We start from the raw sequence: 13,633 nt of genomic DNA on the forward strand, positions 1-13,633 counted from the left end.
AAGGAGCATTGGTGGCAAATCTGATGGCCAAATGAGAGCACCCTTACCTGCTGATCTATAAATTACTTCTCCGTAATCTAGCATGGGTAGGATGGTCATCTGAATCAGGGTTAGTTTGGCAGCTGGGGTGAAAGAGGAGCGATTACGATAGAGGAGACCATGTCTAGATTTAACCTTAGCCTGTAGCTTTGATATGTGCTGAGAGAAGGACAGTGTACTGTCTAGCCATACTCCCAAGTACTTGTATGAGGTGACTACCTCAAGCTCTAAACCCTCAGAGGTAGTAATCACACCTGTGGGGAGAGGGGCATTCTTCTTACCAAACCACATGACCTTTGTTTTGGAGGTGTTCAGAACAAGGTTAAGGGCAGAGAAAGCTTGTTGGACCCTAAGAAAGCTTTGTTGTAAAACGTTTAACACAAAAACCTACTGCCTGAGATATGTTGTTGATGTAAATTGAGAAGAGTGTGGTGCCTAGGATCAAGCCTTGGGGTACTCCCTTGGTGAGAGGCAGTGGCTGAGACAGCAGATGTTCTGACTTTATAAACTGCACTCCTTGAGAGAGGTAGTTAGCAAACCAGACCAAAGGCATCAAGAAAGCCAGTCAGTTGATTATCAAAAGTGTTGGAAAAACTTGTCAATAAACAGAGCAAAATAGAACCATTCCTATAACAGTTACAATCAGCTTGATCTCCCCGTTTAAATCCCCATGGATGCCTTCCAAGCAATGGGAACCTCCCCAGAGAGGAGACAGGTTAAAAAGGTTAGAGATAGGCTTGGCGACGATGGGGGCAGCAAGAAGAAAGGGTATAAACCATCTGACCCAGATAATTGGGTCAAGTTTAAGGAGTTACCCTTAGCACCTCGGACTCAGTGACCGCGTGCAGGGAGACATTTTGTAGCGGGGAAATAGAGGGAGGAGCATCGGGGATAATAGACATAAGAAGGGAGATGAGGAAATGTTGGACACGGGACGCTGTGAGGAGGAGGGTTTATTCTCCCGGTCGTTAACCGTTTTCCAGAACTTCTTGGGGTTAGACCCACAGAGACAGAACTGCTCCTTAAAGTAACTAACCTTGGCCTTCCAGATAGCCTCTTATTTCTAATTTGCCTGAACGAGAGCCAGTCAGCCTGAATATGCGTATGCAGAGCGATTTGCCAAGAGCTGGAGTAACTCTATCAGATCATGGGCGAACCAGGGGCTGAACCTGTTTTATATTCTTATTTTCTTCATGGGCACGTATTTGTCGACGATATCACTGAAAATATAAAAAAAGAAGGTCCAAGCGTCTTCAACAGAGGGGATCAAGCTGATTCTATACCATTTTACAGAGGCCAGTTCATGTAGGAAGCCTTGCTCATGAAAGTTTTTTTAGCAAGCTTCTATGACTAATCAGGACAGGTTGTTTCACTGAGCAGCCATTACAAACACAGGCTGTAAAACAGTGATCTCTAAGGTCATTACAGAAAACACCAGCCTGATACCGATCAGGATTATTTGTGAGGTTGAGGAGGAGTGAGGAGAGTAGCTTTTTCTGGGTGCTTGGAGTCATACCTTGTGGGATTGGTAATAACCTGAGAAAGATTTAGGGAGCCCCATTGCTTTAGGACTTGGTCAGGTGATTTAAACATGTCCCAGTTTAGGTCACCTAGCAGGACAGATTCAGACTTAAGTGTAAGGGGCCAGTAGAGAGCTCAGGGCAGGTAGGGTACAGGCCGATGCTGATGATGGGTGATAATAACCAGCAACAGTCAACAGAGTTATTTGAAAGTGTAATGCGTAAAACCAGCTAATCAAATTGTTTGGGGACAGACTTGGTGGAAACAACCGAGCACTGAAGGTGATCCTTGGTAAAGATTGTATAATATAATAATATAATATAATATTATAACCAGACAGGTCAACACCAGTGTTCAAAACATTCTTTCTTATTAACCACGTCTCAGTAATGACCAACACATCTGGATTGGAGCTGTGAACCCACACTTTCATTAACCACGTCTCAGTAATGACCAACACATCTGGATTGGAGCTGTGAACCCACACTTTCATTAACCACGTCTCATTAATGACCAACACATCTGGATTGGAGCTGTGAACCCACACTTTCATTAACCACGTCTCAGTAATGACCAACACATCTGGATTGGAGCTGTGAACCCACACTTTCAATAGATTTTAGGTATAAAAAGCTTATAGTGTTAACCTCTTTCTCCTACCCCCTACTTTTTCGAACATTCTGTTAAAAATCGCGCAAAACATTTCAGAGCCCTGCGACTCATGCCAGGAATATAGTATATGCATATGACTAGTATGTGTGGATAGAAAACACTCAGACGTTTATAAAACTGGTTAAATCACGGCTGTGACTATAACAGAACGTGCGTTTCATCGAAAAGCGCAGGAAAATCTGATCACTGAAAATGGGAAAATATATCCATGCGCCACTTGAACGTAATGTTGAATAGAAACCACATTAAATGGGGCCGAGGTTGCAATACCTACAGCTTCCACACGATGTCAACAGTCTTGTCATTTGCCTACGATTTGTTTCTTGGTCAAACGGACACGAGGCAGCGCATTTCTTCCGGTCTCCGACCGGATATTTTGGTTGAGATTTACCCGGACATTATTTCAAGACGTACAGCTATAGAATATACATCGCCTCGTGATCAATTTGATAGATTATTAACGTTTACTAATACCTAAAGTTGCATTACAAAAGTATTTCGAAGTGTTTTGTGAAAGTTTATCGTCGACTTTTTTAATTTAAAAAAATGACGTTACGTTATAAAACTGTGTTTTTTTCCTTGATCACACATAGATCGATATCTAGGCTATATATGGACCGATTTAATCGAAAAAAAGACCCAATAGTGATGTTTATGGGACATCTAGGAGTGCCAACAAAGAAGATGGTCAATGGTAATGAATGTTTTATATTTTATTTCTGCATTTTGTGTAGCGCCGACTATGCTAATTATTTTGTTTACGTCCCCTGCGGGTATTTAGGGGTGTTGCATGCTATCAGATAATAGCTTCTCATGCTTTCGCCGAAAAGCATTTTAAAAATCTGACTTATTGGCTGGATTCACAACGAGTGTAGCTTTAATTCAGTACCCTGCATGTGTATTTTAATTAACGTTTGAGTTTTAACAAGTGCTATTAGCATTTAGCGTAGCGCATTTGCATTTCCAGATGTCTAGATGGGACGCCTGCGTGTCGGGTGGAGGTAAGAGGTTAACGTGCAGAAAACCCAGGCTTTTACAAGCATGAAGCCGATATCAGAGCACAAATCAGAATTGGGGCTAGCAACAGTAGATAGGCCAGGGTGTACATGCACATTTCCAGATATCATCAGCAGAAATACAATTAGGGTATGGCAGAGGACAGGGAGAGCTATAACATTTGAATTTGCATTTGATGGCAACAAGATCACATTGTACAGCAATTTCATCACATGAATACAAAGCTGGAGAGAGGTGGTTAGAATAGGATGGGAGGCCAAGAGTCTGTTTCACCAATAGAGAGTCAGAGTATCGAGTGTGGGAACAAACATAATCTGTCCCACGTTGGGTAAACAAGCAAGTTCATAGTTAACAAAGCAACCAGGAGTCGTGAGGCAAAAAGCATAAAGATATAACGACTTGGGGATAGCCATTGTAAGTTCAGAGTCATTTGCCCCAACAGTACGTGTGTGCTGGAGGTGAGCGAAAGCTCGGGAGAGAGGGGGGAGTGTGGCGGGGGTACCTGTACCAGTCAGGGGGAGACAGGCCAGTGAACAGATTGCCAGGTGGGATCCAAGCAGCTGTGCAGCAAGCAACAGGAGTAGGAGGTCAGGGTCACACCTACTTGGGAGAAGCATTTTTTTTTCTGGAGGCAGATTCCTTGTGGAAAACCACAGCTAACTAGCTAACGTAGCTAGCAAGTCTTTGTACACCATCTTTTCCATGTGGAAAAGGAGATTGTTAGCTAGCTATATCTTTTCAGTTTCGGCGAATGGTCCTTTACGACTTCCTAACAAAGTTGTCCTGTGGCTGTTGTATTTTGGATATTCTGAGGATGATATCTGATGTGGTCCTTCTGTAGCTCAGTTGGTAGAGCATGGCGCTTGTAACGCCAGGGTAGTGGGTTCGATTCCCTCGACCACCCATACGTAGAATGTATGCACACATGACTGTAAGTCGCTTTGGATAAAAGCGTCTGCTAAATGGCATATATTATTATATTATTATATTTATATATTATCAAAGAAACAATGTTGCTGGTAAAGGATATGAGACACTGGAGTATTGCAACACGGACATGAATAATAGACTTCATATGAAGATCAATTCCCTATTTATATTTACTAATCGACTATATCTTGTTAATAATACCTGTTGACTGCCAGAGTCATACTGAAATTGATCAGCTAACAAACATCCACTCAATCATTTACATTTACATTTAAGTCATTTAGCAGACGCTCTTATCCAGAGCGACTTACAAATTGGTGCATTCACCATCCAGTGGAACAGCCACTTTACAATAGTGCATCTCAATCTGCTGTCAATGGCAGTGCAGACATAAAGATCTCTACATTTAGCAATCTCTTAACTTCAGAAACTAGAAAGATGTGAATGGGATTAAGCTAGCTAGCCAGCCAGCTAGCTAAAGATACAACATATGAAATGTAAATGCTAATAGCTAGCTACCAATCTATTGTTGTTACTTTTATTTAACTAGGCAAGTCAGAACAAAGTCTTATTTACAATGATAGCCTACCAGCGAACAGTGGGTAAATTGCCTTGTTCAGGGGCAGAACGACAGATTTTTACCTTGTCAGCTCGGGGATTCGATCCAGCAACTTTATGGTTAGTAGCCCAATGCTCTAACCATTAGGCTATCTGCCTACCCAAATGTGGAGAATGTGGCTTGGTAGCTAGGTAATTTAGCCAGTTTGTCCCATTGACTTTACATGGAATTGCTAATCGATTAGCATGCATCCCACCGTGGATATTTTTGTTAGTTAAACATGACAAAATTAACACAGTATGCATGTATTAGCGTATCATGATCAAATATTGCAGTGAGGAAACATTTCACTTCAGAGCAGGAGTTAATTTTCTTTCACTTCAGCTCAAAAACTTACAACATGTTTTCCAAAATAGTTTAGAATGGCAGACTAATCATATGACCAATATCTGCGCTCTGATTGGAGTATAAAAAAAATTGTCTGCTTGGTGGCATTGCCAATCAAAACTCCCCCAGATAACAAAACATTCCTCATTTTAAATGGAAAATGTTTACATCAACTTTGCTTGCAGAATTACGCTGCAATATTGCCTCCAAAAATATTCCGAAAAATGTTTGAAGTTTACAATCATCTTAAAGTAGGCTGGCTTTCTTTTGAAATCTCGTAGATCTATACATTGCACTTCCGCAGTACTTAATTGTTAACCTACAGACAAACGAGATACCAGATCCCTTTGATCTCCACTGAGTTAGGTAAATCTGCTTTAGTTTTTTTTACACCTTATTTGTGGAATATAATAATCTCCCAATCTCTCTAAAATGTGATGAGTCGGTGCCTCTAAGGCATTTCTGAAGAATGTGTTTGTTTTCTATAATTGTGTTTCGCTTTTTATGTATTGATGTGTATATTTTTTACAAGCTCATCATTGATCTCAGAATGGCTCCCTGTCAATATAAAGGTTCAATAGAAAAAGTCTCTGGGTAAATACATTGCATTGTGGGACTAATGAGTCTTCTTGTCGGCCACCACCTCAGATATATCCTCGGGCCGGACTGACTTGACTGTTGACTCTATGTTGGTGATCCTCTGTTTGATCTTGCTCTGGCTGGATGTGAACTCAGCCATGATCTTGGCCAACTTAGTCTTGATGATTTCAATATTACTCTCCAACCTTTGGATCTTTTCCTCCAAGTCCTTAGGGTCGGCGCCCGCGTTAGCGACGTCCTCATCGATCATGTTGTCTTTCATCAGCATAGCCTTTCCCTTTTCTTCCAGAGCCTTCTTGGCGTCGGGGTACTCAGTGAGGGACTCCATGAGATCGTCTTTCGACAGGGCGAAGAGGTCAGAGTAACCTATGCTCCTGATGTTGGCCGTTCTCCTGTTGCCAGCCTTGGAACCCTTGATGCCCAGGATACTGATCTCTCCGAAGTACGCTCCGTCGCTGAGCACCACAAACTGTGTCACACCGTCGTCTGCCACCACAGCCAGCTTCCCTTCCTTAATGATGTACATCTCTCTGCCGATGTCTCCCTTCTTACAGATGTAATCTCCTGGGGAGAACACCTGAGGCTGCAGCTTCAGCACCAACTCAATCAGAAGACCAGCCTCACAGTCCTGGAAGATACGCACCTTCTTCAGGGTGTCCAGATGGACGTTGATGGCGATCTCGGCCTTCAGCTTGTCCGGCAGGTTCTTCAGCACCTCCTTCTCATCGCAGGTCTTCTTCTCCGTCCAGAGGTAGTCGAACCATTTGATGACCCTGACCTCCAGATCCTTGGAGACCTTACGGAACTGCATGTATTGCTTGATGGAGTCGATCTTGGCCTGGAATTCCGCACGGGTTTTGTTCATGTTTGAGATCATGGCACCAACGTTACCAACGATGGTGGCGAAAATCAGCACACCGATGAGGAAGTCGACGACCACAAAGAGGTACTCGAAGTCTCTAACTGGTGGAGGGGTTTCTCCGATGGTGGTCAGGGTCAGGGTCGACCAATAGAGACAGTAGATGTACTTCCTGGCAAGGCGGCCGTGCTCAGGATGACTGATGTTTGGGTACACCCAGGTGTCGGACCCGAACCCGATGGTCTTGGAGATGGCGAAGAAGATGCAGGCGTTCCAGTGGATGATGATCAGGATGTAAAGTACCAGGTTACTGATTCGGAAAACGTTGGGGAAGCTGGTTCTGGTTTCAGTGCGGTCGAAGAACTCAAAGAGACGGTTCATCTTTGCGAGTCGGTTCAGTCGGAGCTCGGGGTAGTTTAAACCCACTTTCAGAAACAGCAGGTCTGTGGGTATCATTGAAATCATGTCCCATTTGAACTGTGGCATTGATTTGTATTTGTCTCTAAGCTTCTTGTCGTCTTTCACAAGCAGTCCCTGTTCCAGAAAACCTGTTGAAATAATTCAAGAGAAATTAGTGATACCAAATAAGGGACAGTTCTACATTTACTGGGGGGTGCTAAAATAGGGGAGGGTTGTCTAACTTTAGTTTTGCTTTGGGGGGTTGTGCTTTTTTATTGGGCACAGGGGAGGGTAGTGAAATTTCTCCCGGTTTAAATTCCCTCTTTTGCAGGTTTTACTATATAATTTCTTCCATCCTAGCCAAATTGTCTCATCTGCTTGCATGCGCACCTCCCCTATAATCAAGGTGTTTTGGTCTACTCCTTATGCACTGTGCTTTTTCTGCACTCTAACTTGTACTATATACCACAGGTCAATATAGTCTACCAATCTAACTGTCTATCCTGCCTTTTATCCACCATCCATAGTGACAATAGTGATAGGTGGATCGTTTGTACAGATCTGCAATAGGCGAACTAGCAATCATACCACACATAAAAGCATTCAAAGCTGCATCAATTTTCAATATGAATCCACAAGAACCAATAGGAATAGCTGATGGGCAGAGGAGAAGCCAGGTGCATCATTGCGTATGAAAGAACAGTGAAGACAATAGGACACGCTGTTCAACTCCCCTATTGATCTTGTTAAGGGACAATACAATGATCCTGCCAAGACTAGCCTACAATACCACAAGGCAATGAATAACTGCATTATTGTTTTCTAATGAGTACAACATTCTACTCTAGGCTGTAAACTGCAGTGAAAATGTCATTTGAATAATGGCGCAAAAGCCCTGTGATTTGAATGTTTCATTCCATTCGGATCAGTAGTGGGTCTACTCTCTACAGTTTATAAGGATCAGTAGTGGATCTACTCTCTACAGTCTATAAGGATCAGTAGTGGGTCTACTCTCTACAGTTTATAAGGATCAGTAGTGGGTCTACTCTCTACAGTCTATAAGGATCAGTAGTGGGTCTACTCTCTACAGTTTATAAGGATCAGTAGTGGGTCTACTCTGGACAGTCTATAAGGATCAGTAGTGGGTCTACTCTCTACAGTTGATGAGGATCAGTAGTGGGTCTACTCTCCACAGTTGATGAGGATCAGTAGTGGGTCTACTCTCCACAGTTGATAAGGATCAGTAGTGGGTCTACTCTCCACAGTTGATGAGGATCAGTAGTGGGTCTACTCTCCACAGTTGATGAGGATCAGTAGTGGGTCTACTCTGGACAGTTGATGAGGATCAGTAGTGGGTCTACTCTCCACAGTTGATGAGGATCCGTAGTGGGTCTACTCTGGACAGTTGATGAGGATCAGTAGTGGGTCTACTCTCCACAGTTGATAAGGATCAGTAGTGGGTCTACTCTCCACAGTTGATGAGGATCAGTAGTGGGTCTACTCTCCACAGTTGATGAGGATCCGTAGTGGGTCTACTCTCCACAGTTGATGAGGATCAGTAGTGGGTCTACTCTCCACAGTTTATAAGGATCAGTAGTGGATCTACTCTCTACAGTCTATAAGGATCAGTAGTGGGTCTACTCTCTACAGTCTATAAGGATCAGTAGTGGGTCTACTCTCCACAGTTGATGAGGATCAGTAGTGGGTCTACTCTGGACAGTTGATGAGGATCAGTAGTGGGTCTACTCTCCACAGTTGATGAGGATCAGTAGTGGGTCTACTCTCCACAGTTGATGAGGATCAGTAGTGGGTCTACTCTCCACAGTCTATAAGGATCAGTAGTGGGTCTACTCTCTACAGTCTATAAGGATCAGTAGTGGATCTACTCTCTACAGTCTATAAGGATCAGTAGTGGGTCTACTCTCTACAGTCTATAAGGGTCAGTAGTGGGTCTACTCTCTACAGTCTATAAGGATCAGTAGTGGGTCTACTCTCCACAGTTGATGAGGATCAGTAGTGGGTCTACTCTCCACAGTTGATGAGGATCAGTAGTGGGTCTACTCTCCACAGTTGATGAGGATCAGTAGTGGATCTACTCTCTACAGTCTATAATGATCAGTAGTGGGTCTACTCTCTACAGTTTATAAGGATCAGTAGTGGGTCTACTCTGGACAGTCTATAAGGATCAGTAGTGGGTCTACTCTCTACAGTCTATAAGGATCAGTAGTGGGTCTACAGTCTATAAGGATCAGTAGTGGGTCTACTCTCTACAGTTGATGAGGATCAGTAGTGGGTCTACTCTCTACAGTCTATAAGGATCAGTAGTGGGTCTACTCTCTACAGTCTATAAGGATCAGTAGTGGGTCTACTCTCTACAGTCTATAAGGATCAGTAGTGGGTCTACTCTACAGTCTATAAGGATCAGTAGTGGGTCTACTCTACAGTCTATAAGGATCAGTAGTGGGTCTACTCTACAGTCTATAAGGATCAGTAGTGGGTCTACTCTCTACAGTTGATGAGGATCAGTAGTGGGTCTACTCTCTACAGTTGATGAGGATCAGTAGTGGGTCTACTCTCCACAGTTGATGAGGATCAGTAGTGGGTCTACTCTACAGTCTATAAGGATCAGTAGTGGGTCTACTCTCCACAGTTGATGAGGATCAGTAGTGGGTCTACTCTCTACAGTTGATGAGGATCAGTAGTGGGTCTACTCTCCACAGTTGATGAGGATCAGTAGTGGGTCTACTCTCCACAGTTGATGAGGATCAGTAGTGGGTCTACTCTCTACAGTCTATAAGGATCAGTAGTGGGTCTACTCTGGACAGTCTATAAGGATCAGTAGTGGGTCTACTCTCTACAGTCTATAAGGATCAGTAGTGGGTCTACTCTCTACAGTCTATAAGGATCAGTAGTGGGTCTACTCTCTACAGTTGATGAGGATCAGTAGTGGGTCTACTCTCTACAGTCTATAAGGATCAGTAGTGGGTCTACTCTCTACAGTCTATAAGGATCAGTAGTGGGTCTACTCTCTACAGTCTATAAGGATCAGTAGTGGGTCTACTCTACAGTCTATAAGGATCAGTAGTGGGTCTACTCTACAGTCTATAAGGATCAGTAGTGGGTCTACTCTACAGTCTATAAGGATCAGTAGTGGGTCTACTCTCTACAGTTGATGAGGATCAGTAGTGGGTCTACTCTCTACAGTTGATGAGGATCAGTAGTGGGTCTACTCTCCACAGTTGATGAGGATCAGTAGTGGGTCTACTCTCTACAGTTTATAAGGATCAGTAGTGGGTCTACTCTCTACAGTTTATAAGGATCAGTAGTGGGTCTACTCTCTACAGTCTATAAGGATCAGTAGTGGGTCTACTCTACAGTCTATAAGGATCAGTAGTGGGTCTACTCTCCACAGTTGATGAGGATCAGTAGTGGGTCTACTCTCTACAGTTGATGAGGATCAGTAGTGGGTCTACTCTCCACAGTTGATGAGGATCAGTAGTGGGTCTACTCTCCACAGTTGATGAGGATCAGTAGTGGGTCTACTCTCTACAGTCTATAAGGATCAGTAGTGGGTCTACTCTCTACAGTTGATGAGGATCAGTAGTGGGTCTACTCTCCACAATTGATGAGGATCAGTAGTGGGTCTACTCTCTACAGTCTATAAGGATCAGTAGTGGGTCTACTCTCTACAGTTTATAAGGATCAGTAATGGGTCTACTCTCCACAGTTTATAAGGATCAGTAGTGGGTCTACTCTCCACAGTTAATAAGGATCAGTAGTGGGTCGACTCTGGACAGTTTATAAGGATCAGTAGTGGGTCTACTCTCCACAGTTTATAAGGATCAGTAGTGGGTCTACTCTCTACAGTTTATAAGGATCAATAGTGGGTCTACTCTGGACAGTTTATAAGGATCAGTAGTGGGTCTACTCTCCACAGTTGATATGGATCAGTAGTGTGTGTACTCTGGACAGTCTATAGGGATCAGTAGTGGGTCTACTCTCCACAGTTTATAAGGATCAGTAATGGGTCTACCAGGGACTGTTTATAAGGATCAGTAGTGGGTCTACTCTCTACAGTTGATAAGGATCAGTAGTGGTTCTACTCTCTACAGTTGATAAGGATCAGTAATGGGTCTACTCTCTACAGTTTATAAGGATCAGTAGTGGGTCTACTCTCTACAGTCTATAAGGATCAGTAGTGGGTCTACTCTACAGTCTATAAGGATCAGTAGTGGGTCTACTCTACAGTCTATAAGGATCAGTAGTGGGTCTACTCTACAGTCTATAAGGATCAGTAGTGGGTCTACTCTCTACAGTTGATGAGGATCAGTAGTGGGTCTACTCTCTACAGTTGATGAGGATCAGTAGTGGGTCTACTCTCCACAGTTGATGAGGATCAGTAGTGGGTCTACTCTCTACAGTTTATAAGGATCAGTAGTGGGTCTACTCTCTACAGTTTATAAGGATCAGTAGTGGGTCTACTCTCTACAGTCTATAAGGATCAGTAGTGGGTCTACTCTACAGTCTATAAGGATCAGTAGTGGGTCTACTCTCCACAGTTGATGAGGATCAGTAGTGGGTCTACTCTCTACAGTTGATGAGGATCAGTAGTGGGTCTACTCTCCACAGTTGATGAGGATCAGTAGTGGGTCTACTCTCCACAGTTGATGAGGATCAGTAGTGGGTCTACTCTCTACAGTCTATAAGGATCAGTAGTGGGTCTACTCTGGACAGTCTATAAGGATCAGTAGTGGGTCTACTCTCTACAGTCTATAAGGATCAGTAGTGGGTCTACTATCTACAGTCTATAAGGATCAGTAGTGGGTCTACTATCTACAGTTGATGAGGATCAGTAGTGGGTCTACTCTCTACAGTCTATAAGGATCAGTAGTGGGTCTACTCTCTACAGTCTATAAGGATCAGTAGTGGGTCTACTCTCTACAGTCTATAAGGATCAGTAGTGGGTCTACTCTACAGTCTATAAGGATCAGTAGTGGGTCTACTCTACAGTCTATAAGGATCAGTAGTGGGTCTACTCTACAGTCTATAAGGATCAGTAGTGGGTCTACTCTCTACAGTTGATGAGGATCAGTAGTGGGTCTACTCTCTACAGTTGATGAGGATCAGTAGTGGGTCTACTCTCCACAGTTGATGAGGATCAGTAGTGGGTCTACTCTCTACAGTTTATAAGGATCAGTAGTGGGTCTACTCTCTACAGTTTATAAGGATCAGTAGTGGGTCTACTCTCTACAGTCTATAAGGATCAGTAGTGGGTCTACTCTACAGTCTATAAGGATCAGTAGTGGGTCTACTCTCCACAGTTGATGAGGATCAGTAGTGGGTCTACTCTCTACAGTTGATGAGGATCAGTAGTGGGTCTACTCTCCACAGTTGATGAGGATCAGTAGTGGGTCTACTCTCCACAGTTGATGAGGATCAGTAGTGGGTCTACTCTCTACAGTCTATAAGGATCAGTAGTGGGTCTACTCTCTACAGTTGATGAGGATCAGTAGTGGGTCTACTCTCCACAATTGATGAGGATCAGTAGTGGGTCTACTCTCTACAGTCTATAAGGATCAGTAGTGGGTCTACTCTCCACAGTTGATAAGGATCAGTAGTGGGTCTACTCTCTACAGTCTATAAGGATCAGTAGTGGGTCTACTCTCCACAGTTGATGAGGATCAGTAGTGGGTCTACTCTCCACAGTTGATGAGGATCAGTAGTGGGTCTACTCTCCACAGTTGATGAGGATCAGTAGTGGGTCTACTCTCCACAGTTGATAAGGATCAGTAGTGGGTCTACTCTGGACAGTTTATAAGGATCAGTAGTGGGTCTACTCTCCACAGTTGATAAGGATCAGTAGTGGGTCTACTCTGGACAGTTTATAAGGATCAGTAGTGGGTCTACTCTCTACAGTTGATGAGGATCAGTAGTGGGTCTACTCTCCACAGTTGATGAGGATCCGTAGTGGGTCTACTCTGGACAGTTGATGAGGATCAGTAGTGGGTCTACTCTCCACAGTTGATAAGGATCAGTAGTGGGTCTACTCTCCACAGTTGATGAGGATCAGTAGTGGGTCTACTCTCTACAGTTGATGAGGATCAGTAGTGGGTCTACTCTCCACAGTTGATGAGGATCAGTAGTGGGTCTACTCTCCACAGTTTATAAGGATCAGTAGTGGGTCTACTCTGGACAGTTGATGAGGATCAGTAGTGGGTCTACTCTCCACAGTTGATGAGGATCAGTAGTGGGTCTACTCTCCACAGTTGATGAGGATCAGTAGTGGGTCTACTCTCCACAGTTGATGAGGATCAGTAGTGGGTCTACTCTCCACAGTTGATGAGGATCAGTAGTGGGTCTACTCTCCACAGTTTATGAGGATCAGTAGTGGGTCTACTCTGGACAGTTGATGAGGATCAGTAGTGGGTCTACTCTCCACAGTTGATGAGGATCAGTAGTGGGTCTACTCTGGACAGTTTATAAGGATCAGTAGTGGGTCTACTCTCTACAGTTGATGAGGATCAGTAGTGGGTCTACTCTGGACAGTTGATGAGGATCAGTAGTGGGTCTACTCTCCACAGTTGATGAGGATCAGTAGTGGGTCTACTCTGGACAGTTGATGAGGATCAGTAGTGGGTCTACTCTGGACA

At 43.7% G+C, this 13,633-nt stretch overlaps 1 protein-coding gene across 1 annotated transcript in view; it reads right to left on the minus strand.

Moving 5' to 3' along the window:
- Positions 1-5,391: 5,391 nt before the first annotated feature.
- The window catches only part of LOC118387218 (cyclic nucleotide-gated cation channel alpha-3-like), a 106,419-nt gene continuing 98,177 nt past the window's right edge, over positions 5,392-13,633 (minus strand). The window contains exon 6 of the mRNA XM_052468328.1: positions 5,392-7,132. Within this exon, the coding sequence (XP_052324288.1) occupies positions 5,742-7,132 (1,391 nt within the window). The 3' untranslated portion in view covers positions 5,392-5,741. The remainder of the gene's footprint in view (positions 7,133-13,633) is intronic.

Source organism: Oncorhynchus keta, chromosome 1 (genome assembly GCF_023373465.1).
Source record: "Oncorhynchus keta strain PuntledgeMale-10-30-2019 chromosome 1, Oket_V2, whole genome shotgun sequence".
NCBI classification, from domain to species: Eukaryota; Metazoa; Chordata; class Actinopteri; order Salmoniformes; family Salmonidae; genus Oncorhynchus; species Oncorhynchus keta.